Raw genomic sequence first — 25,217 nt, 5'->3', positions numbered from 1 at the left:
GGAAGCATGTGGAGAATGCAAGTAGCCCAAAGGTAGGGCTGTCAGGGCAGTGCTTGGGCCAGTCCACGGAGTTACTCTGAAGCATAAGAACAGGGAGACATAAGGGAAGAGGCACAGTAACAAAAGGCAGACTAATTTCTCCCTGAAAGACCAAGATCTGCTCCAAAGATACCCTTCAGGCAGAAAACCTGAAATGTGAAACTGCACAGCCTAAATCAGTATAATTGCTGTGCAGCATAGATAAATGTGGAGTCCTAGCAAAGGAGCTGAAAGGACAGGCTCCTAAATTAACAGAAGCTCTCTGGAAGATGCTGCAACCTCTGAAGTCAAGGACTAGGGACAGAGGACACGGTATTTCTTTTTTGGTTTGGTTTTTGGGTTTTTGTTGGAGCTGGCTATTTCAGAAGCAAAACACAAGAAAATTTAACAAAATCGACTGTTCCCCTCAGGCACAAACACAAAAAAAGGTCTCCTTTTGCAGTCCCCCTCTAGAAAATTAGAATAGTGTATATATGTATGAGAATAGAAGTATTTTCACTTTAAGACAAGAAAGCATCTGAGAGGCAAAACCCCATGAGATCACGCAATGCATTTCTTCTGCTGTAGACAGCCAGCTTCTCCCAGAGCTGACTCCATCTCCTGTGGACAGGCTGTTCCCAGAGGTGGGTCCATGGAGCATGTAAGCCCTGCTGGAGCAGGCACCTTTGGGTGGCACGGAGTGTGAGTCAGCAGCATTCCTATGAACCACTCTTCCCCTTGTGGGAGTGGTGGGGAGCCTTTATGGGGCAGAGCAGACCCAAATGGACCATCAGAGTGGTGGCTGTGGCCACCATCTGCAGAAGGGCCCTGAGGAAACACCCTCATGGCAGGTGGTGTCTCTGAGTTGGGGGCTGTGGTGGTTCTTACACGGCCAAACCAGTGAGTAATTTTTTTTTTCCTTTCACGGTAGTTTATTGCTTTAAACTCCAATGTGGTACAGGTTGCCTGGAGGGGCTGTGGAGTCTCCATCCACAGAGACAGGAGCTGACAGGATGTGCTGCAGGGCAGCTGTCATGGGTGACCCTGTGTGTGCAGAGACACCTTCCCCACCTCAGTGACACAGCACTGGGGTCTCTTGTCACTTTTGTCACCCTCACTCTGAAACTGGTATCGCTTTCCTCCCTTTTAATCCCCCACTCTTAGTTCTGTAGTGATGGTTGGAGAAGATCTCCAAGATCACAGAGTACAGCCATTAACCCAACACTGCCAGGCCCACCACCAAGTGCCACATCCCAGGGTTAACACTTCCAAGGATGCTGATTCTCTGGGCTGCCTGTCCCGATGCCTGGCCAGCCTTTCCATGAACACGTTTCCTAATTTACAATCTAAACTTTCGCTGGCACAACTTGAGGCCATTTCCTCTCATCTCGTCACTTGCAGTCTGGGAGAAAAGGCCTGCCCCCACCTGCCTGCTCCTGTCGGGGAATTGTAGAGAGTGAAAAAGTCCCCCCTGAGCCTCCTTTTCTCCGGGCCGAGCCCCCCCAGCTCCCTCTGTAACTTGTGGGTTGGTGCAGCGAGCACCTACCCAGATTTTCAATCATCGTTCTCTCGTTTTACTTGGGAATACGAGATGTACTTTAAAGCCCGGCACGCCTGCTGAGCAACACAAACAGAGACACAAGCGCAGAGGAGCTGAAAGCCGCACACCACCCTCAGCGCCGGGCGCTGCGTGAGGGGAGCGGGGCGGGGCGGGGAGGGCGGAGGTGCCGCGGCCCGGAAGGGAAACGCCGCGGATCCGGGTCGGGGAGTCCGGGAGGTGCCGGGCAGAGAGGTGGGAGCGCCGGGGAGAAGAGGTGCTGGAGCTCCCGGGAGCGTCACGATTCCGCGGAGAGCGGGGCTGGAGAGGAAGGGGGTGCGCGGGGGCTGAGCGAGGGCGGCTGAGGGGAGCAGGGCATGGAATGGGGTCCGGGAACACGGGGCTGTGTGAGGATTGAGGGTCCCCAGACACCCGGGGAGGGTGTGCGGGGAGGGTGCCATGGGGAAGTGCGGGACGAGCCGGCAGAGTTGCTCCGTTCCCGGGGCTCTGTGCTCTGAGCTGAGAGGAAGGAGACAGAGCCCTGTGTGGCAGCGGCCTCGATGCACCTGCCATGGTCTCTCTCCTTCTTCCTTCACTTCTGCCAAGCTGCCCGAGCGGGGTCAGCTCGGCTGTGAGCTCCTGTCCAGCCCCGGTGGAGCTCCAGCGGGGATAGCGGCCGCAAAAAGGGGAATTTCCTTCTTTGCAAGCCCTCGTTTGGGCTGTTACTTGTGAGCGGCCACATCAGTTCTTGTCCTGGCTTTGGAGGTACCAGTGCAAAGATCCAGGGAATAATCTCCTGCCGGACTGCCCACAGCTGCTCACTGTCCCCTGCAATAACCTCCCATGAGCAGGAGGTGCCGTAGGAGGATGTGTTGGGCCCTTCTGTGCTCAGTCCTAGCGGGCTGCTGTCAACGCTGGGAAGGACACTGCTGTGAGGAGGAGGCCGCCTGTTTCCCAAGGCTGGTCCAGTGACTCCCCTCACCAGGCTCAGCAACCTGGGCAGCTCCCTGCAGATGGGAGCCCAGTGTGAGATAATGTGAAAAAAAACATTGTATCTTCGGTTTTAGCTCCCCTTCCACCTTTTAGTCTCAGCCCTGCAAGCCGCTGAGTTAAGAAAGTGATGGGTTAGGAGGCTGCTTTCTTCTGTGAAACTTCCCTTGAAGGTTTGTGGGCTTCTGTGTCCGTGAGGGTTCCATCAGAGTGGCAGAACTGGGGTTCCCAGGTTAGGCAGCGCTGCTGGTAGGCTCATGCTTTTGCCAGAGAGTTTTGTCAAACTTGCAGCTTTCGGCTGAGGAATATTACTTTTATTTTCTAAAGCTGCAGAGCTCACTAAGCAATGTCCCAGAAGAATATTTTTTTGCTCCAAGTGCATACAGATACACCAATATGCAGATAATCAATAAGGTTTGAGAGGGTGTCCTGTCACATAGAAAAACAAATTATGTGTGCTTAGACATACAAAATGTGCTTAATCACCTTCACAGCTAAGGGCTATTCTTTCCTCTTCTTCAGCAAGGAGCCATGAGTTGGGCAGGGAGGAAAAGAGGAAAGCCCAACAGAGGAGGAGGACGAGGGAGAGGAGGCAGCGGGAGACGAGGAGGCAGCAGTGGCCATTCAAACAAGCCTCAACTTGGTGGAAGCAGGAAATGTTCAACCAAAATTTGGGATGATGGAGATGATTTTTGTCTCTTTGAGGAACCAAGGCTAGAATCCAGGTATTTCTGTTAATTTTGGGGGCGATTGTCATAGAGATGTCTGGGATACTTGGGGATTGTTAAGGATACTTGGGGGCATTTGAGATACTTTTTTGGATGTTGTCATACATAAACATTTGGGGCTGGTTTTTGGAGATGTTTGAATATAGAGAAGAGTGAAAGGGTGATGAAAGTGTTTCAGTATGAAGCAGTTTTTACATGTCTTTTTTGATTAATGTTTTATAAATTTGATGCCTAGTGAAGTGCTTTATTTTTTAAAGATTAAAACCTCTGATTTTCTTCTTTGGTCATAAGGTAATTCCAGGACACTTTCAGTCAGAACACACTAGTAAACACAGGATATTAATATTTTTGTATTACAAAACAGAAGCTGGGCCATGGAAAATCAGCAGTTTAGAATTAGTTTAGTATCCTGTGTGTGTTCTGACCTGTCTACCTTAGAAATATGTGGTTGTATTGTAGTCTGAGAACATCTTTACCTAGCGAAGTGTTCAGTGAATGATTTTGGATTTGACATAGGATACAATACATGTATGCACATGTGTATGCAGATAAAGACACACAAATCCTGATCACATAAGAGTGAATCCAGCTGAATAATCCATAGGTGATGGATTTCTCTAATTTTGATTTTTCTGTTTTGAATTACAAATTTGGGCCCTAACATCCCAATTCAGTTAAGAACATTTGAGCCAGGTAAATAACTCATGGTAATGTCTTATTTTAATTTTCAGATCAAGTGCCCCTGCCAGAAGAGGAGGGCAAGTGAAGCAGAGACCTGAAGCAAGAATGCCTCTGCAGACCATACACATGACATCAGAGAACCAGAGAAGAGTGAAAGAACTTCTTCAAGAGCTACAAGGGCAGGAGCTGGCTCCTGAATCAGAGTTAGTTTAAGTGGAAGCACTACTTCCAGCTTTTCTACTTGAGCATGCTTTAGCAGACATGCTATTAGAAATGGAAATGGTATTTTTTCCCTTAACTTTTAATTATCTCAAGCCCTATGGTTTTGACTCTGCTGTGTTCTTCTACAATATTAACTCTGGGAAAGGAGTAGCCAAATCCTCCATTTAAATGAAGGATTTAAAACTGCAGAGTTTTATGTCTACTCAAGAGTTTAATTTTGTTTCATTTTAACTTGATAACTCTTTTTATCAGTGTAGCTGGAGAAGATGATGATGAGCCCGATTACCTCGATGATGAGCAGTGCTGGTCAACAGAACAGGAAGCTTCTGATGTAATGCCAAGGTTGTCTGCTGAGCCAGCTGAGCACAGAATTGTAGACAGTGAAGTGTCTTCGTTTGCTGTGCACAAACTCTCCAGGTGATGCTTTTTAATGAATAATTTGTATCAGGAAGAGGTAGATCACTGGTCTTAATACTCTGTAATCCTTCCTTGTAAGTGTTCTTCCATTTTGCCCAGATGTGAATACTAAATATTTTTGCTTTGTTTGGGAGCATTTTATATGTGACAGCTTTTTCTGAAGAGTTTAATTTCTGTAGTTGAGTGGGGAAATCTAACCCTGAGACTGTTAAGTGCTGTATTCTGAGGTGTGAGGCAGTGCCATGCATGCTCCCTTACTGTGAGCCAAATCAAGCAGATCTGGGGTTATTTTGCTTCATACGAGCCTCTCACTCACTTGTTGCCCTGTTTTCTCTGTTTTGGTGCAGGTATGGTTTTGACTGTGAGCGTTGTAGGGCAGTGCTGAGATCCTGCAATGGTAACATTGGGGCATCACTGGAGTATTTGCTATTGCAGTGCTTCTCTGAAAGGTATGGAGAGAAGATGCAGGTTTCTGCTGTGGCTGCTGAAGCCAGTCAAGAGGAGTGTTTAGAGCAGAGACAAGAAGAAGCTTTTGCCCTCCGGTCAATTTATGGAGAAAAATTTGTAGAAAGGATTAAAAATCGTGTTTGGACTTTTAGTTTGCAATTGGACTACCTAGCATGCAGGTTCAGCAAATCTAAACAAAAAAGTGCAGACACAGCAAAACAGACTTCAAAGGAAATATGTAAATTTTACTGCCAAGGAGGCTGCAGGTTTGGTTCAAAATGCAGATTTAGACATGAATTCCCTCCAAACCATCCACTAAATGCATCCAAGAACTCTGTAGACGATTCTCATCTCAGGCATAGTGATGGTCCCATATATGAACTTGAAGTAAGATTTCCTGACGAGAACAAGTATCCTCTTCAGGCACCTCTTGTGGCATTTTACTCCACTGATGAGAATCTGCCTCTTGCTTGTCGTCTGCACATTGCTGAATTCCTCTTTGGAAAGGCCTTGGCAGCTGCAGAGTCTCATGACCCAGTGGTGTACACCTTGGTGACTTGCTTGGAAGATGAACATGAGATCAGCGAGTTCCTGAGCAATACTCAGCACAAGTTCAGTGTTCCTCCTGTGTCCCTGCTGGCAGCACCTCCTGTGAAGCCACAGACAGACAGTGCACCTGCTTCAAATCAACAAGCTGAAGGTACATCAAATCTGCTTTATGGTTTCTGGGCTAAGAGCAGTCAGAAAGGTTTAAAATTAAAAAAGAGAGACATGCAGAGCCCCCAGTTCAGCCATCTGTTCCAAATCTATTTCTGGAGATTAAAGTCATGTGGTGAGCCAGATCCATGATCTGTCTGTGCCTCAGGAAGTTCCTTCTGTGATCTAGCTGCAGCAGAGAGGTTTTGTGCTGGCCAGAACCGAGTTCAAGGAGCACAGAGTTTGGTTTGGCAGAGTGAGTGATGCCTGTTGCCACACAATCCATGGAAAGCACTGAGAGGTGTGAGCTCACCTGAATGGACCAGAGAAGTGTGCTTGGAATGGAACAGGGAAGGTTCAATTTAGAAACCTCTTTTTTTAAATTACTTAAAATTACCAACAGCTCCTCAAAATTAACTGGCAAAGGTGGATTTAAGGCTGAGCAAATGTGGCAAGTGGTTATGGAATGTTGTTCAAGGTATCTTCTCTTTCTATTTGCTGGTGCAAACAGGTTGATTTCACAGGGGGAGAGCTGAGGCTGTGTCAGTTGTTGCAGGGTGAATTTCAAGCTCTCAATTCCAAAACTACTTCTATCTAAGGCAAGCGTTTTTTCAAGACAGTTTTAAAAAACAACTGCATCGAGTTGTAGAGCACTTAAATAGTGACAAACTCTATTTTTGCTACAGTAAGACGAAGTATTCCATTTTTTTAACACCTCTGCAGAAAGACAGCTTTGTTCCAGAAACTGAGATTCCAAATAATCTTTAGTTATAAAATATTCCTTATGCTATAAAATACCTTTATTTTTTTTTGTAAAAGTCGCCTTAAAACTTTCAAGGGCTGGCTGACAGTCTGAGCAAATCCTGCTTTGGTTGATAGGCAAAGGCACTGAAGTACCTGGTCCAGTTTCAGCTTTGGTTTAAAAGCACTTGGCAGTGACTTAACAATTAATTAATTAAAACTACACTAACATGTGAGCTGGTGCTACCATCAAAGCATTTTGTGCTGCATAGAAGTGGTTGTGTATTGGAGAGGTGAGCTGAGGCACATGGAAAACATCCAGGAAGGCAAACCAGTTAACCATCCTGGCTCCCTGTGTGGCCACCCCGATCCTGGTGCAGGGGTAGGGACAAGTGGGATGGGGCTGGAGAAGCTGTGGGGGATTTGGTGAGGTGAGGGGAGGTTTGCTGGTGGTGTTGAACTAAATGCATGACAGAAACAGTCCTGCAGACCCTCAAGCCCAGTCTAGCGAAGTTCTTTGTTGGGAATGCTGCTGGAACATGTCTGTCTTTCCTGCACTGTCTGTTCCTTGGTAATAGCAATACTTACCTGTACCTCTTTGTTCCAAGCCTCAGCAGTCTCAGAGCCTCAGGAAGAAGAGGTGGTGGCTGAAGAGGAGGAGGAGGAGGAAGAAGAGCCTGAACAGGTTGTTGTGGAGAATGAGAGTTATGTGAATTTGAAGAAGAAGCTTTCCAAAAAGTATGATGTGCAGGCAAAGTCTCTGTATAATGAAAATGTTAAAATCTGCGCGCAATTTCGGCAGAAAAAGGTACAACGTGCAGAACATAATTTTCTTGCTTATATTAGAGAAATATTAGAGAAATGTTTAAGAGACAAGCTCTTGATTCAAATGGTTCTATTCTATCCCAGTGGTGGTCTTACTGCTGTGCTGTCTGTTTTTTCCATCAGTCTTCCAGGCACTTTCAGTCAATGCTGCATGAAAGGCAGAAGCTCCCTGCATGGCAAGAGAGAGAAAACATTCTGGGTTTGCTTGAGAGTCACCAAGTTCTTGTTGTGAGTGGCATGACAGGGTAAGAGTGTGATTGCACATACAGACTTTATGTATCAAAGTATACACAGAATAACATGAAATGTGATCCATGTTCTGGAAAGGTTGGGGTGGCTCATCTGTGACCAGTGACAGCAGTCTTAGGTGAGCTTCATGTGAAGGATCACACTAATGGAACAAAGCAAATTTCCAGAGGAATGCAGTCAATTTATGTGGGTGGAAGGTGTTGGATTAGTGGGGTTTTTAATTAATTCCTGATTTTGTTGTGCAGATGTGGGAAAACCACTCAAATTCCTCAGTTTATCTTGGATGCTTCATTGCAAGGCTCTCCAAGCAGAGTTGCAAACATCATCTGCACTCAGCCTCGCAGGATCTCTGCCATTTCTGTGGCTGAACGTGTAGCCAAGGAAAGAACAGAAAGGATTGGACTCACTGTTGGATATCAGATCCGTCTGGAAAGTGTAAAGGTACACATGCTTTGCTTGCTGGTTTTCATTTACTTCTGTTAAAATGTGCTTAGTGCTTCTCTAGTGTACAGAATCTCTGCCCTCTGACCTGCCAGGCAGTGAGATAACCAAGTTTGTATCATCTATATTTTATAAAATATTATGAAACACGTATTTTATTTCTGTATTTTATTTCATCTCAAGTTGCACAGTTCGTTTTGCAGAATGAGAGTGCAGTGCTGTGTCTTGTGGGTTTGCTTTCTGTTGAGTGAGGTGAAGGGGTTTGAGGTTGTGAGTAAACTTGCTGTCCTTTGGAAGGCTACTGGCTGCTTTTCTGCCTGTTGCCATTCCCATGTATCTCCCAAGTAGAGACTGAAGGGTACAGCTACAGCCAGACAGAAACTGCTGTGTTGCAAGTATTGTCTGTGTTGCAGCTGATTGCTTTTTCCAAGAAGTATGCTAAAAAAGAGACTCACCAAATCTTTCTAGGAAGAGAGATCTGGGTTGTTTATCAGAAAACAATATCCACAGAAAAAGCAGTTCATATTTTTTGATAGGTAGCAATGCCCCTTTTTAAGAAGCAGGTGTTGTCAGTGTCAGTCAAGAAATTAAAATCTATCTCCAGCAGGGCTTGCTTCTTTCCTCTCTGTCAAACCTGGCACTCAGCTGAAACCAAATGCTTTACAGCAGCACATATTCTCTTTGCACTGTGTTAATTTGCCCAGAGTCAACTGAATGCTTTGTCTTACCCTTCAAGTCCTCAGCTACCAGGCTTTTGTACTGCACTACTGGTGTGCTGCTGAGAAGGCTGGAAGGAGATCTGACTTTGCAAGGAGTCACTCATGTTATTGTTGATGAAGTTCACGAGAGAACAGAAGAAAGGTAAATAATCTCTTATCCTGTAAGCAAAATGAAGAAATGTAGTCTGAAGGATAAAGATGGCTAAGGTGCAGGTAGCTGATCCTGTTGCAGTAATATGGGATGGTGGAAGGAGTCTGGGTGTAGGTTCTTGTCTTTGGGCAACAGGAAATTGTGCTGCAGCAGCTTGTGAGAAAGCATGTCTCTCATAAATTGCTGTGCCTCCAATGTGCCCTCACATTGCAGCAGTGTTGCAAAGAGATTTTGGATGATCTGGAGGGTTAAGTAACTTTGTAACCACAGCTGTTTGTTTCTTACAGTTTCCTTTGTGTCAACTTTTATCAAATACCATAATTCTTCACATGCCTTTTTGGGATTTTTTTCTCCTGATGCCGGCTTCAGCAGAGCAAGGGACAAATGCTCACATTTCCTTCCAGTCTGTAGATTTTACTAGACAGTCTCATCCTATCCTGCTCTAGCCTCCTGCAGTTTTACCCCACTGACCTGCTGATCACAGGCAAAAGATAATGTCTGTCAGTGTCTCTGTAAATCAAGTGGCGAGCATCCTTTTCTTTGTTTTCCTTATCAAACACTGCAGTGCGGTGGGTTTCTAGGAGGCTTTGTCTCTTACCCATTATTCTGCAACTCAGGTGGTATTTTAGCCACTTAAAAGGGCTTGTGTCTCTCAAGGATTCCTCTTCCTTCTTATTTAAAATCACTTCAAGCCAGTCTTCTAGTCATGCCACAAAAGCTATAAATATATAGGGAAAAATACAGTGAGCAGAGAAGACTGGGTAAGTTTGAGTATCTTCCATTGAAGAAGAGGAGCAAAAAGGACTCATCTGTTACTTTGAGTTAGTTTCTTATCTGATGTTCTTGTGTTGTCATTAATGTAAGTAACTTATAAAACTTTTTGTTGTTTAAATGGTTTTGCTAAGTAATCCTGACGTTCCAGTAAGGGACAACCAGGAAAGAGTCAGATTTGCAGATTGCCTGTCACTAAGCCATTCCAGCAAGCCTGTGCTTCTGTGATGGTGTTGCTGTGCTGTTGGAAAACACCAGGAAGGTGGACAGAAGGGGAGAAAAAGAGTCTGAAAGTTAACACTGAAGACATTAAAATGTTCTTTTGCCTGTTTTCTTCAGTGACTTCCTGCTGCTGGTTTTGAAGGATATAATGGTTCAGAGGCCAGACCTGCGCATTATACTGATGAGTGCCACCCTGAATGCTGAGCTTTTCTCTCAGTACTTCCACTCCTGTCCAATCATTAACATACCAGGTGAAAAACATTCATTTTTATTATCATTCATTGTTTTAGAGATTTGTTTCCACTGTTTCTTTTTGCAAAGTGTTTCTCAATTCAAGATGGGGATGTATACAAGAAATATGATGCTGGACACTTAGAGGGAGAGACTGAGAAGATTTAGGAGAGAAAGGACTTGGAAATGCTGACATTTTTGTGCTGTGCACCAGCAGAATTTCCCTCCTCAGAAGACAATCATTATATGGTGTGTGCATGACATGGTTCCCTGGGATAGTTTTACCACAGCTGAAGACTTTCCTGTGTCCTTGTGAGTAAAGGATCAGTGAGAGGATCCAGCTGGATGTGTGCCCATTTAGCCAAATGTGCCTTTTAAATTGCCGAGTTATGATGTGGAGCAGGAGAGGAGCATGGGTGTGTTCCCATAAATGCCTGTGTGAGTGCATTGTGCATGTTACCATGGAATCCTAGATTGGTTTGGGATGGAAGGGACCTTAGAGCTCATCTAGTTTCACCCCCTGCCATGGGTAGGGATGCCCTTTCTCTAGAACAGGTTGCTCAAAGCTCCATCCGACCTGACATTGAACACTCCATGCTTGGAAGACATCCACTATTTGTCCTAGTCAGAAATTGTGCTGAAGAGTGCAGTGTAGATGAGAGCTGTGAAGCCAGTGTATGTCATAATAACCTGTATAAAATTACAATAATCTTTGATCTTTTTTCTCCATGCTGTGGTGGCATGTGTAGATAGATTTATTCTCATGTTTCCTTTCAGGTCGAACGTTTCCCGTGGACCAGTTTTTTCTGGAAGATGTGATTGCAATGACAAGGTGTGAAATTCACACACTCTCAGGTGCTTTTGGGTGGTTAGGTTGAGGTTGCACTTTTGACCTTGAGACTGCAGTAGTTCTGTGCATTTATTTAAAAAGTAAATGCTCTCAGGTCTCCTCCATGACCTGCACTCTTGGAGCTCTACTAAAGCACCTTGACCTTCATGTTATCTATGGTTTATACAAAGTTCATCGCAGACTTACTAAAAAATATTTTGGATACCCTATCTCTGTAGTTAATTAATTATTAGAAGGAGACTGTTAGGCTTCTTTCCACACCACCAAATGTTCTTCTGTGCTGTCCAGGTATGTTTTAGAGGACAGCAGTCCCTACAGGAGGAAGGTAAAGCAAGAACAGAATGGGAGACACAAGAGAACTGCATTTGAAGAAGTAGAGGAAGACCTGAGGCGTGCTGGCCTTCTGGAAACCACTGACACCGTGGTCAGAGATTCAGACCCAGACCAGAAATTAACTCTGAAGCAGCTCCTTACACGATATAAAGGTGAGCTCTCTCTTAAATTTAATAAATTGGCACATAGACAACATGGGATATTAGCACTGTAAGCTGAATGCTGATCTATAATTCAGAGTTTTGCACTTGTGAAGTTCTAGATGAGAAACTTCTTGCCAGTTTAAAAAAAATAAGAGAACCCATTGTTTCCTTAAACTACAGCAAACATCTTGGCTGAAACTAGTTCTTAGCATCTGAAAATGGACAATTTCAGCTACTGTCTCTTTCTATCCCTTTTCAGATGCCTTGTTAGTTCCACTTTGCTCTCTGTATCTGTTCTTGCTGAAGCAGCTTTACTTGAGGCACAGCATGGATTTGCTATTTTCAGGTCTAAGCCAGGTGCTCTTTAAACTGAGCTGTAACTGGTCCCATGCATCCACAGATGGTTTTTACAAGACATGGATTTACTGCATGTTTTATTTCTTTTTTTCCCAGGGGTTAGCAAGGCAGTGTTGAAAACAATGTCTGTCATGGACTTGGACAAAGTTAATCTGGAATTAATTGAAGCCTTGCTGGAATGGATAGTTGCTGGCAGACATTCATACCCCCCAGGTAATTTCATTGTCCTTGGGAGATAAACAGAAGAAGATTCTTGGAAGGTTCTTGGATAGCCCAGAACTAATGATTTCCATGCAGAGTTTCTGTAGCTACTGACAGTGTTTGAAAAAAAAATAAAATTCTAGTTGAGTTATAAAGCCTGTGATATACATGGGAGGGGAAAGGTGAGAAAATTGTCTAATTTGAAAAGTCTTCTGTGAAGGACTGTTACAGCCTTCTTTGTGCTTTTTTGGTACAATAATTGCACATTAGAAAAATATTGTGCTGTCCTTTTTGTTGAGTGATTTTTTTTTTTAATCTGTATGTATAGGTGCTGTGTTGATATTTTTGCCTGGCCTAGCAGAAATCAAGATGCTTTATGAGCAGCTTCAGACTAATGCTCTTTTTAATAACAGGCACAGCAAGAGGTAAGGCAGAAAAACTCTAAAGCTGTCTCTTTACCCATAAATAAAGAGTAATTTCCTGCACAAAGCCTGCCTTTATCCAGGGATCAGTAAGCTTTATTAAATGTGTGAGCCGACTCCAGTCAGGGTAATTCCTTTTCTACTATTTTGTTGGCTTGCTCCTTTTGTTTTTCTCAGCTCAGGAAGGTCAGTTGTTGAAGTTCTGAGACCCTAGCCAGGAGTGGTTTCCATTTTGTGCTCTGCATGATCCAGGCTCCTGATCTCTCTGCCCTTGATTTGTATCAGAATGTTTTCTGAGTTACATTTAGTTGTGATTGTGTTTGACCTTGGATGGTTACAAGGAGAACACTCAGAACAGTGTCTAGGGAGGCAAAAGTGTGTGCAGGCGCATTGTTCCCAAGAAGGAAGAGGCTGGAGATGGAGTGAGCGTGTTGTCCTGTTGTCCTTGCAGGTGTGTGGTTTATCCACTTCATTCCTCACTGTCCAGTGAAGAACAGCAGTCTGTGTTCCTCAGGCCTCCTGCAGGAGTTACCAAAATCATCATCTCTACCAACATTGCAGAGACATCTGTCACCATCGATGACGTGGTCTATGTGATTGACTCTGGAAAAATGAAAGAGAAAAGGTACTGGCATTCATTCTTCGGGGTTTTGTAAACTGTGTTAAGCCTTGAGTTGTCCAAAGAGCTGGGAAAAACTAGAAGGAAGTTTGGTCTGTAGAAAGCTGCTATGTGGTGATGAAAGCCAGTCTAAACTCAGATCCAAGTGCAGGCATGGGAATTGTATCCATACAAAAGTTGTCAGCATCTGCCTGCTCAACCCTCCAGCCTGTTCTCTGTGCGCTTATGAACAACTCCTTACGAGGGCAGGTGATAGGACAAGGGGTAAAATGGGTTCAGAGTGAAAGAGGTCAGGTTTAGATTGGATATTAGGAAGAAATTCTTTACTGTAGTGAGGCTCTGGCACATGTTTTCCAGAGAAGCTGTGGCTGCCCCAGCCCTGGAAGGGTTCAAGGCCAGGCTGGACAGGGCTCTGAGCAACCTGGTCTAGAGGAAACTGTCCCTTCATGTGGCAGGGGGAAGTTGGAATTGGATGATTTCTAAGGTTCCTTCCAGGCCAAACCGTTCTGTGGCTCTGTCGATACAAGCCGGTCTCTTGCTCTCCTGTAGATACGATCCAAGCAAAGGAATGGAAAGTTTGGAGGACACCTTTGTGTCCAAGGCCAGCGCTCTGCAAAGGAAAGGACGGGCAGGACGAGTGGCCTCGGGTGTCTGCTTCCATCTCTTCAGCAGCCACCACTACAACCATCAGCTTGTAAAACAACAGCTGCCAGAAATACAGAGAGTGCCCTTGGAGCAGCTCTGTCTAAGGTGAGCTGTGGTGTTTCTTGAAAAACCCAGTGTGCAGAACGTCTTTCCTTTGCTGGGGGGAGCACCTGCCACAACCCACACCAAGCACCTTCATCATTCAGACATTAAAGGAAGAGGCCTTCCTATCCCTGCTGCACACTCTGCACCCCTTTGTACTGAGAGGAAACAAAGCAGCACAAATTACAGTTTTGCAGTAAGAACTTTATTTCAAACCTTAGTGTAGTAAATAGAAATCTGTTCTTACGGGTTCACTACTCCACATTGCTCCCTGACTTCAGCTCTGTGTTGCAGGTCCTCTTCTAGGGAGTGTGCTCTTCAAAGCATGTTTTCTCTTGGCTTTTTTTGTTCTGTTTTTACAAAAGCTTGGTTTTTTTTATCCTGCGTATGGTGCTAAGCTGCTTTTTTTTCTTTGTTTTTTAATTTTCCCTCCCCTTCTCTTAAGGATTAAGATCCTGGAGATGTTCTCTGAGCAGAGTCTTCACTCTGTCTTATCACGACTGATCGAGCCCCCTAGGACTGAATCTTTGCAGGCATCAAAGGTGCGACTGCGGGACCTGGGAGCGTTAACTCCAGATGAAAAGCTCACCCCTTTGGGTTACCACTTGGCTTCGCTCCCTGTGGATGTCAGGATTGGCAAACTCATGCTGTTTGGCACCATTTTCCGCTGCCTGGATCCTGCGCTGACCATAGCGGCCAGCCTGGCCTTTAAGTCACCTTTTGTGAGTATTCTTAACCCAAGGGCTGTGCTTTTGTGTGTCAGCAAAACGCTGCTGTGACTTGCAGCACGCTACACTTGAGTATTCTAATTCTTCTTTTTAGCCTACATTGTTTATGTGTTAATGCAGTGCTTGTGAAAGCAGTCCAGTTATAAGCAGAAGTTCAAAACCACGTGTTAGCAGCGAGAGTGGTATTTATATACAGTAGAAACAGTGAATATTATTTTGAATTTTTAGCTAATAAGTGCGCACGTTTTGTCTGAATTTGGTGTGAGAATTACACCCATTAATTAATATAAAGTGTGAAACAGTGGTAATGATGGAGCTGACACATCTGAGCTGTGAATGCAGAGGTCAGTTTGGATCTCAGTTTGTGTCTTCACTGTCACTTTGGTGTGTTGAATCAGCTGCTCTTTTGAATGCCTCATATCTTGTTATCCACAGGGAAAATTTACACTCTGACCTGTGAGCTGCTGTGAAAATACCAAAGAGAATGTGCCATGTAGCTCTAGAAGGGCTCGTCCAAGTGGTATGGGGAAGAACACACTAACTTGTTGCTGCCTGTCTAGGTGTCACCATGGGATAAAAGGGAAGAAGCAAACAAAAAGAAGCTGGAGTTTGCAGTAGGAAACAGTGACTACCTGGCTCTTCTCCAGGCTTATAAGGTGAGTTAAAACACAGTAGCCTCTCTTGGGGTTTTGTGATAATTTGAAATTCAAGCAGAAATGTTTTATTAAAGGCTTCCTCCCATCCTCTCAATCAGGGATGGCGTTTAAGTATCAAAGAGGGCTCTCAAGCAAGCTACAACTACTGCAGGGAGAACTTTCTGTCAGGCAGAGTTCTTCAGGTAAGTCAGTGTTTGGGGCCTGGCAGAATCCCAGTGACAGAAATAAGCCACTGGGGAGACTCCTCCTGCTGGGCGTGGCAGCTGTCACAGTGCTCTGTCTGTTGCAGGAAATTGCCAGTCTGAAGAGGCAGTTTGCAGAACTGCTTTCTGACATTGGCTTTGTGAAGGAGGGATTGAGAGCCAGGGATATTGAGAAGAAGTGGTCCCAAGGAGGTGATGGCGTGTTGGATGCCACAGGAGAGGAGGTGATTCACAGCATTTCTTCAGTGCTTCAAAATGCTGCTGTAGTTTTTCATGTGGGCTGTCTTCAGGAAGACTGGAGCCAGAGATGTCCTTGGCTTACATGATGATCAGGGTTATCAGGGCTTGGTAGCTGCAGGATCTTCTGTGCTCTGGTACAACTTATGCTTGCTTTCTCTAGGGTGCAAGCCACTTTGTAGTCAGATGTCAAAAAACAATTCGGCTGGGCACCACGATAGTAGTGGCCAATTTGTTCCATTGATTGTGGGGGGAAACACAGCCCAGGTCCAGCCTGATGCCACAGGAGCCGTGACTTGTTCTCCTCTGCGAAGCACAGGAGTGTAGCTATAAAAGTGAACTGGTTTCAGGGATTCAGTCATTCACCTTTACACACTGAGCTGTAGGATCCCTAATGATCCCCTATTGCTTTCACAGGCAAACTCGAATGCAGAGAACATCAAGCTGATCTCAGCAATGCTGTGTGCTGCACTGTATCCCAATGTTGTCCAGGTAAAAGGATTGGTTTTTCATTTTTCCTTTTTCTGTCTAGCATATCCACACAGCCTGCTTTCATTTGGGCTCAGTGTGGCAGCCTTGAGCCTGGCTTAGGTTGCCAAACTTTGCTACTTGCAGCGTCAGAGACCTGGAGCAGAGCTCTTTTGTATTGCCTGAGACTGCTGCTGCTCTAAAAGGCTGATTGCAGGCTGAAGCCAGCAGCAAATGTTAAGAAGCCACTTAAAATTACACGTTTTTAGAAGGCTGAGTTTACAAAGGAAGTCAGGGTTTAGCACCTGGAGTGTAATACCTGTCTCCAGTGACTCGACATGTTGTTACTACAGAATTTCTATTTTTGAAAAGTTTAGAACATAAAGTTAAAAGTTTTTCTGGTGCGGCAGATTTTTATAACCTTTTTTCTTACCATACAGGTGAAAAAGCCAGAGGGTAAATACCAGAAGACCAGTACAGGTGCGGTCAAAATGCAACCAAAAGCAGAAGAGCTGAAGTTTGTTACTAAAAATGATGGTTATGTTCATATTCATCCTTCATCTGTGAATTATCAGGTCAGGATGCTTTTTTCTGCAAAGCACGCTTTTTTTTTTTAGAAAAGAAACCACCTTTGCTTGAGTATTTAAAATTACAGTGAAGATCCCTATTGACGTTTAAAATAAAAAATCTTAATGATTGAACAGTCCTGTGTTAGGATTATAAATAATGGTGCATTCCTGAGTTAGGAGTGTCCTCTTAGGCACAGAGTTAAACTCCAGCCTCTGGAGCCAACAGTTGTTGGCAGCTCTTATGCTCAAGGAGTCTGCTAGCGCTGCAGGTGCACTTTAGGCACATTTGCTGCTCTCTGCAGCTGTAGAAGAGGCGGGAAGAGCAGTGTCACTCTGACCAGGCTGTTGTGTCCCTGTCCCAGACCAGGCACTTTGAGAGCCCCTACCTGGTGTACCACGAGAAGATCAAGACGAGCCGCGTGTTCATCCGGGACTGCAGCATGGTGTCCGTGTACCCGCTGGTGCTGCTCGGGGGCGGCCAGGTGCACATGCAGCTGCTCAAGGGGGACTTTGTCATTTCCCTGGACGACGGCTGGATCCGCTTTGTGGCTGCCTCTCACCAGGTGAGGAGGAGGAGGGGCCATCCTGGGAGAGCTGCAGAGCTGAGCTGGAGATGAGCCTTACCCTTGCCTGTGTTTTACCACGTCTGTTAGGTGGCTGAGCTGGTGAAAGAGCTGCGCTGTGAGCTGGACCAGCTGCTGCAGGATAAAATCAAGAATCCCAGCATGGATTTGTGCATGTGCCCCCGCGGTTCTCGGATCATCGGGATGATTGTCAAGCTTGTGACCACGCAGTGATACCAGAACAGCTTTCTGTAAAGAATCACCCACGGCCAATGCCTGAGAACAGACCAAGTAACATCAGTGTCCTGATGTATTTATTGGTCCAAAATGTGGCACTGACCTCTGGAAGAAAAGGCTTTACTATTGAGTTTTGGGTTTTCCTTTTGTTTGCTTGCTGGTTGAAATTAAGGTGGCTTACAGTTGACTCTGGGAATGAGAAAATGGCAACTCTTCCAGAAGGAATAGAAACCGCCAAGTGTTTTTTATGGGACTATACCCTGGCAGTTGTTTTCTGGTCACACAAACAGCTGCTAGCCAGCTGTTTCTCGTAATAGTCATGGCTGGAGGCAGCATGTGACAGAGGGAGCTGCTTCCAAACTGGTTTAAACTCACATTCACATTTTGACCAAGACTTTACTGAGGCAGTTTTGGCTGACCAGGGATCCACTGTTTATAGTTCAGCCCAAAGCCCTGGTACAAGTGAACACATTTTGTGTCAAGAGCTTCTGTCCTGTGGTGAGGAGAGGTACTGGATCAGTGTGGTGTTAGATCAGTGCAGGTTGCTCTGGTGATAGGGGGTAAAACTCCAGGACAGTGCAGACATTTTCCCTGAAAGAGGCTGTTCCAGCCCTTCCTGCACTGGGAAGTAGAACAGTTGTAGTGCATTAAAATGAATTCTTGGGCAGATGCCACTGCTAATGTGTTCTGGTATGGGGTAGTCCCTCCTGCTACCCTGCACAGCTTGAACAAAATCACATTTTTGGAAGCTTTCAACCAAACTCCTGCTCTGGGGTCTGGGCTGCTCCAGTGTGTAGTAAAACGCTGTAGCAATAATGAACTATTATTTCCTCCCTTTGGTCTTGTTAATTGCAGTGCTGAGCACTGCTGCAGCCAAGCTGCTCTAATACCAAGTGCCAGGAGTGGGCTGTCCCCTTTCACAGTAAAAGCAGAGTGAACACTGCCTCTAGCACCAGTCTGAGCTACAACCTTCAGCCTGAGGAATGATGAGTGGAGGGAGGGGCATTGTTTGGAGAACAGTTTGATTTTTTAAAAAAATACACATGAATTTTTTGTTGAAGTTTCACACTAACACAGCCCTCCTGTGAGGAAGATGACAGGAGTACCAAGACCAACATCCCTGTGCATAGAATGGCCACAGCAGCTCTGCTGTCATAAATGAGCCTCTCCTCCATTCCACCTCCCTGACCTGGCACTGAGAGAAGGTAGAAGGATGGGATGTGAGAGAATTCACACGTCGAGATACAGGCAGTTTAATAAAACAAAACCAAAAGCCATGCACAGGCACAGCGCAGTGAGGAATTTATTCCCCACTTTCCTTGAGCAGGCAGGTGTTCAGCCACGCTGGGAAAGCAGGATGGTGTCATTCCTAAAATTACCTGGCACTCCAATTTCCTTGTTATTCTGAGAACAGACATCAGCCTCAAAGATAAATCAAATAGGCAAAGATCCTGCATTATTTTATTAATTCAGTGGGGATAGTCTGGTTTCCCAAAGCAACCACGGATCAGCACAGCAGTAAGGCCCTTCCCTAGGTACGCTTCCCTGCCAGGATGGAACCAGGCAGACAGGGTCAGACAGGAGGAACTTGAGCTCTCAGTTCCCCACAGATCCTGCTACTTGAACATGACCTGCAGGTTGTGCTTAGGACCTGTCATCTCCACAAAACCCCTTGAATTTCCTAAAAAAGGTATACAGACATATAGTATACACTCCACAGACAACTGGCACTGGTACCTGCTCCCTCCAGCTCGTGCTCTGCAGGGATGCAGAAGGCACACATGTGCCTGTCCAACCTGCACCCTGTTTTTCATCCCAGGGGCACACTGCCTGCTTCCCCATCCCAACTATGAACAGCAGGGTTACCACAACTGCTTTATTAGTTAGAAATGCAGTTTAATTCAATGCACCAATAAAAATAAAAAAAAAAAAAAGCCCAACATTTTCAGATCACAGAACACAAACACAACAGAAGAGTTTTGTATTAGTCTGGTAACAATACTTTTCTTTAGAAGATAGAGATTCATGCCAATTGCTAGTCAATAGAAAGAGACTTCTAGGACTAAGCCCTTACATCACAAAATCCCTTATAATGTAAACAAAATATGTTTTTTACTAAACCTCTTAAATTTGAACCCATTCTTTTAGGACTTTCATTCCTTCAAGGGCTTCCGGATGGTGAGTGACTGAAAGGAAAAAGAGACAACAAACCATTAACAACTCCTACAACAAAACCAACATAAACTGCATGTTACCCCAGGCTTCCTCTGGAGTTCTGCCCCTACTTTCACTTACTGTTCTCAAACAATGAAAGAAGTGTTGTGCTTTACACTTTAACTTAAAAACTCCTTCAAGCTTGAAAACTGAAGACTAATTAAGAGAGCTGAGATATAAAGCCTGCTCAGAAATCTCAATTCCAGCACATACTTCTCTGGTAACACAGGAAAACTTCTTCCTTTATGGAGCATAGCACAGCTTGGCACCTGTGAAACTCCTGAGCCTGCAGGAGTCACCAGCAGGAATGTAATCCTACACCACTTTCATGGCCTGCTCCATGCCTTACATTACTAACTTGTTCCCTAGATTTTAAATTCCTCTAACATTTCATTAAAGCAGGTTTCCTTAGGAGTTATTATCATGACATTCTGACTACCAGCAGCAGGAAAACGCCCATAAACAATTCATCTTCTCATAGTTCACAGATTTAGGCAAGTAAAAAGCCTGAGTTTGCCCAAGTTAACTTCTCTAGGAACTGCTCCAGCCCAAGTGCTATTGAGCCCTAGGACACACTCCAGAGTTTTAAGACATTCCTACCTTCTCTTTGGAGATGGTGATCTGGACTTTGAGCGGCTGTTTAAAAAACAAACAAACAAACCAATCAGTGTGGTTGCTACACTTGGGTGCTCTCAGTAACCACTTTTGACCATTTAAAATCAGAACAATTTGATGTTGTTAAATGCATTGACACTGCTGGTAGCAAGTGTACCCAGTTACTTTAAGCAAGAAGCTGCAAGTGAGAAGGAAAAATGCTGGAAGCCGGAGCCCTCGGGAAAAGAGCAACACACAGCTTCAAAGCTGCTGTAAATCACAGTAACCCTGCAAAGCAGGAGCAGTGAATCGAGCAGAGTTAGGGAGAACTACAAACATTTGAGAACAAAGGTAGGAGAAAATATGCCCCAAATCCTGGCAAAAGTGTTTTCTTGTGGTTATGAGTGAAAAACATCTGTACGCGGAATCCCTGAAGAATTGCCTACTGTCCCACTAAAAAAAATCGGCTGTTAAAAAAAGCCCCATAACGTATGAAAAATGTTTTTGAAATCAGCTATGGAAAGTAAAAAAACAACCCTGCAACTGAAATAGTGGTCCAAACACATTTTTAAATCAGTAGCCAAAAAAAGCAAAGAACCCCACAAAAAACCCCACCAACCAAAACAAAAACCACCTGAGTGGTACTTTCATTTGAACGCTCACCTTTTAGCAGGTAAGCCAGATTTAGATCTACCATGAGACTCAGACCTACAACAGGAGAAAAATAAAGCTCAGCAAAGCAGCCAGTGAGCATGCAAACACATTGAGAGTTAGCTACACCAGCAACAGCAGATTCACCCCACGCAGCAGCACCAACCACAGAGGGAAGGCTCTGGTGCTGCAGGCCTTCCCTGGGACCTTCCAAGGGAATCATTTAGCTCTTACTGCAGAGACCCCACCCATCAGAAGGTACAAGTGCAAGCACAGGAAGCTCCCCAGCAAAGCTTCAGCTGCCAGTTCCACAAAACGCCAGACCAGACTTCCACACTTTCTTCCTACCTGCAAGTATCCCTTCTAGAAGGGGAAAAATAGTTTTCAAGTGTGATCTTAGGAAGTATTTTAACAGCACATTAAGAGCCTGGAATCAGCCACAAGTAAGCAAGCGTGCTGAAGAGCTGGTGCATTCTTTAGCTCAAATTCCCAATGCCAATTTTATTTGAGCACAATATAGATTTTGCACCAAGATTTGGCTACTAATGAGTAAACTATTCCAAATTCACTTCAGGAATTATCTACTTAAACAGTGAGACTTTCCTCCCACATTTATTGCATTACTTTTATCAACTCAAATATTTGCTGTTACTTAAAAAGTGTGGCTTCGTGGGGTGTCAGAATTCAGGCTATCACTCGGCACAGAATGTTCCTTTCAACAAGCTTGGCCAAAAAAGCAGAATACTTTTATTTCTGCTCACAACTGTTTTTGAAGGGTAATCAAGATTCACCTTTGCCTTGCCTAATAGCTCATGAAATGCTACAAGGACATTGCTGGCACGTGTTAAACAAAATATATGCCACTGCTTTGAAACCTTCCTGGTCACTATTCTGAGCCACTGTCTGTCCCATTTTCCCCCCATAACAAGTAACTTTTTACTGGATCACAGTTACTGAAGATGGGAATGCTCACAGCCACCCAGAACTGGTACTCAGCAGCATGAGCTGCTGCATCTCTTCTACTGCTAAGTAAAAGGCAGCACAGCACACAAACCCATCCTCAATTTACTACACACCTAAGAACTTGTTTTTAAAAACTCTCTCCACAGACCTTATATTGTACATCACTACTTTGGTCTGTGACAAAGCATAAATTATTAAGTGTAAATATTGCTCTGCTGGACAGCCTTCTAAGTGCTTCCAGACAAATCCCCCCAGGAAAGAAAAAAAAGAAAAAACACACCACCAAACAACAGACCAAAACCATTACTGGGTTGAATTAAAACAAGTATCTCACCTGCTTCGAGGCCATACAATAGACCGGGACCTGGAGCGTGACCTGGACCTAGATCTGGAAAAAAACCAATGAAAGCTCTGCTATCAGATGCTTCATACATGTGAGACAAAACCAGTTACTGTAAATGTCCCAGGAAACTGAGAACTTTATGGACTACTGGTTTTGAAGAAGTAATTTTTATTATTAGAAGGCTGTAGCACCTTTGGTCAGTACCTCCATGCATGTAAAAAGAATCTCACTGTTTTCCTGGACTATGCAATTCCACCCTGTACACTTCAAGCTGAATTTGGAAATCTTAACCATACAGTAAGGCTGTAACTTCGGCACAATCTTAGAAACAGTGGTTCCAAAATTAAACACTTAAATTTTCAACGAAGTGTTCAGAGCAGCTCTTACGCATGTAACACCACCAAAGTTCCCACCAACATATGGACTGCAAAACAAACTTACTGATTACATTATATATGTTATACATAGACACTTGATACTTCAGCTCCAACTTATGTGCCCTTCAACAATACTGTGGGGGTTTAACTGCAACCACATACCTTGATCTTCTTAGAGAACCAGAGCGGGACCTGCGGGGTGAGAATGATCTGTATCTACGAGGAGAGATCGACCTGGACCTGCGGTAGGAAGCTGACCTGGATCTACAAAACAAAGGGAAAAAAACAACCCATCATTGCAAGGTTTTTTCACAAAAACTACAGAAAAGGAAGGGTCCCCAGAGGGAGGAGTGGGAATGTAAACACAGAAGGCAGAGCCCTACCTCCTACCACGACTGCGACTGCGTGACCGGGAATACCTTCTTCCACGGGACCTCGAGCGGGATCTAGACCGGGACCTGGGTTTAGGTTAGAAAAAACCGGTATCAGCAGACAGCTGCTGCAACCAGCACGTGTGAGGCCCTGCTGAAGTCAAAACTTTTTTCAGACAACTAAAAAGAGAATTTAAAAATAAAATAATAAAAGAAAAACCAAACCAAACAAAACAACAAAAACACACCACTAGCATCTGTCAGTTGGAAAAATGTCTGGGCCTACTTGTCTTGATCATTTTTACTACCTAGAAAAATGTTAAAGCTGAATTACATTGCAGAATTACATTAGAATAGAAAACACTGTAATGCGTATTTAAAATAAACCTTGCAAGTTTGCAGGTCGACCCTCTTTGGCCCAAGGTCTAGCAGATCTAGACGATCTAGAAGTATCTATAGGCGAGCGCTGCATCTAGGTAGGTGTTCTCTTCAATCTAACGACGATCAAACTGACAGCCCAATGAGCCAGGGTGAGGCTTGATTGACGCAAGAAGATTTTTCTAGGTGGGAATGTGGTCAATCTGGTGTTCCTCTTTCTAAACCGGAGGGGGGCCCCAATTGAAAGCCAAATTTACTGTTACGGCGGTCACCGTCTCAAATTTTCTGCCCTTAAAGAATAAGGTGAAGCTACGTGTAGATGGCTCGAGGGGATCTGGCCTCTTATGCTGATCACCTCAAGGTCTAGGAGGATCTTAAGTGTCGGATTTGCAAGGCGCCTCAGCATGAAATCTTAAGGCTCGTGACATTCTGAATCAAGGCGACTGACTCAAACGAAGAAACCTGAAAGGTTTTGACCAGGTTGATTATTAAAATATTAACATTTTATATGTATTAGCAAAAAAAAAATTGTGATATACACCTGTTGACTTACGACAATTAGAGTTAAAACTGGTGTAACATTGTGTTCTTTGCTAACAAGAACTACACAAAAGCGAGCTGGCGAAGCAACGCGGCAGCCCCGGCCCCGCACGTACCTGCTCCTCCTTCGCCGGCTATAGCGGTGACAGTCATAGGCATAGTGGCCTTTCTCACCACACTCATAGCATCTGTCGTTGGGGTCGAAGGGGCGCCGGGCAGGGGGCCGGTCGTAGCGGGAGCGGCGCGGCATCCCTGTGGATACTTCCACTCTGACCCTGGAGCCGCATATTATCCTGCAAGACACAGCAGGTATTAGCCAAACAAATATTTTCTTCTGATGAGCTCAAACAACGACCATCGGAAATCCATGCTTGGTGTGGGGATCGAGGGCTGCGGCCCTCAGAAAAGTTCCGGGCATGCACGTACTTCCCATCGAGGCCAAGCACAGCATCTTCAGCATCGCGGGGGTCTTCGAACTCCACGAAGGCGAACCCCGGCGGGTTCCTGGCGATCCACACGGTTCTCAGCGGTCCATAGTAGCTGAAGGCTCTCTCCAGCTCGCCTTTGCCGGCGCCCGTGCCCAGGTTCCCCACGTACACCTTGGTCTCTGTGGGGACACGCGGCCGCCATGTCAGGGCCGCGCGCGGCGCCGGGCACGCGGCCGCCCCTCCCCCGCCCCCTCCCCGCCGCCATCTTTGACACCGCGTCCATCTTAGGGCGCTCCCGCCGGGCCGCGCCCGCCCTCCACAGACCCCGCAGCCGCGGCGGCCCCCCCGGCGCCCCCTCCCCGCCGCAACCGTCCCTGTCAGCGGCTGCCCGAGGGAACGATCACCTTCTCCCACCGCCGGAGCGGCGCGAATGCCGCCACTCCCGCCACCTTCCCCTCGCCCTCCTGCCTACAGTAGAAGCCCCCTTGCGATTCTCAACCTCCCTCGGCTCCCCGCCGTCCCTACCGTATCGCCCGTAGCGCGACATCCTCCCGACGACAGCGCGAGCGCGGACCGGCGCGACCCTTATATAGAGCAACAGCTGCTGCGCCTGCGCGCCGCGCGGGAGGCGGGGCGGGGCGGGGCGGGCCCGCGCCTCGGCGCGCGGGGTCTCGCGAGAGGCGGTTCTCGCGCGGCGGCCGTGGCGGGCCTGAGGGGACGTGAAGGGCGGGGGTCACCCCCCGGCTACTCGCGGGCACACGGGACGGGCACACACCCCCCACCGGCCCCCAGTGACAGCTCCTGCCCGCCTCTGAGGGGGCAGGGCAGCCGGGAGCCACTTGTCTTGCACCCCTCATGCGTGACCCATCACGCCTTCTGCCTGCGCTGAGGGTGAAGGAGCTGCTGCCGTGGTGGTTCTTCTTCCGCCGCCAGGAGTGG

At 45.8% G+C, this 25,217-nt stretch overlaps 2 protein-coding genes across 5 annotated transcripts; one reads left to right on the top strand and one right to left on the bottom strand.

Annotated features, from left to right (window-relative positions):
• The first annotated feature begins 1,780 nt into the window (after nt 1-1,780).
• On the top strand, nt 1,781-17,549 carry DHX57 (DExH-box helicase 57). 3 transcript variants are annotated; one of them, XM_088052505.1, is made up of 24 exons: nt 1,781-1,810; nt 3,068-3,270; nt 4,005-4,157; nt 4,429-4,593; nt 4,941-5,740; nt 7,086-7,285; nt 7,426-7,547; nt 7,797-7,992; nt 8,729-8,853; nt 9,973-10,106; nt 10,864-10,918; nt 11,225-11,421; nt 11,866-11,982; nt 12,299-12,395; nt 12,844-13,017; nt 13,561-13,761; nt 14,204-14,480; nt 15,047-15,142; nt 15,241-15,324; nt 15,432-15,569; nt 16,000-16,074; nt 16,491-16,625; nt 16,982-17,182; nt 17,273-17,549. In XM_088052505.1, exons 2-24 carry the CDS (start codon nt 3,077-3,079, stop codon nt 17,414-17,416), a joined length of 4,080 nt encoding a protein of 1,359 aa, XP_087908631.1. In that variant the 5' UTR covers nt 1,781-1,810; nt 3,068-3,076; the 3' UTR covers nt 17,417-17,549. The 3 variants fall into 3 exon arrangements, with proteins under 3 accessions (XP_087908631.1, XP_014110184.2, XP_087908632.1); XM_014254709.2 differs by having other exon boundaries at nt 1,782-1,891; XM_088052506.1 differs by having other exon boundaries at nt 1,795-1,832.
• Nucleotides 17,550-19,361: 1,812 nt separating this feature from the next.
• On the bottom strand, nt 19,362-24,892 carry LOC102102691 (serine/arginine-rich splicing factor 7-like). 2 transcript variants are annotated; one of them, XM_014254711.2, is made up of 9 exons: nt 24,804-24,892; nt 24,277-24,457; nt 23,967-24,143; nt 22,945-23,019; nt 22,724-22,825; nt 22,176-22,229; nt 20,891-20,935; nt 20,234-20,269; nt 19,362-19,605 (listed from the first exon to the last, which is right to left on the bottom strand). In XM_014254711.2, exons 1-9 carry the CDS (start codon nt 24,823-24,825, stop codon nt 19,581-19,583), a joined length of 717 nt encoding a protein of 238 aa, XP_014110186.1. In that variant the 5' UTR covers nt 24,826-24,892; the 3' UTR covers nt 19,362-19,580. The 2 variants fall into 2 exon arrangements, with proteins under 2 accessions (XP_014110186.1, XP_005525414.1); XM_005525357.3 differs by lacking the exon at nt 20,891-20,935.
• Between the last annotated feature and the right edge of the window lie 325 nt (nt 24,893-25,217).

This window comes from Pseudopodoces humilis, chromosome 3 (assembly GCF_049639895.1).
Source record: "Pseudopodoces humilis isolate 2021_Gansu_Grassland_sample_001 chromosome 3, ASM4963989v1, whole genome shotgun sequence".
NCBI lineage: Eukaryota > Metazoa > Chordata > Aves > Passeriformes > Paridae > Pseudopodoces > Pseudopodoces humilis.
The sequence above is the reverse complement of the archived record's forward strand: the minus strand, read 5'-3'. Positions and strand labels throughout refer to the sequence as shown.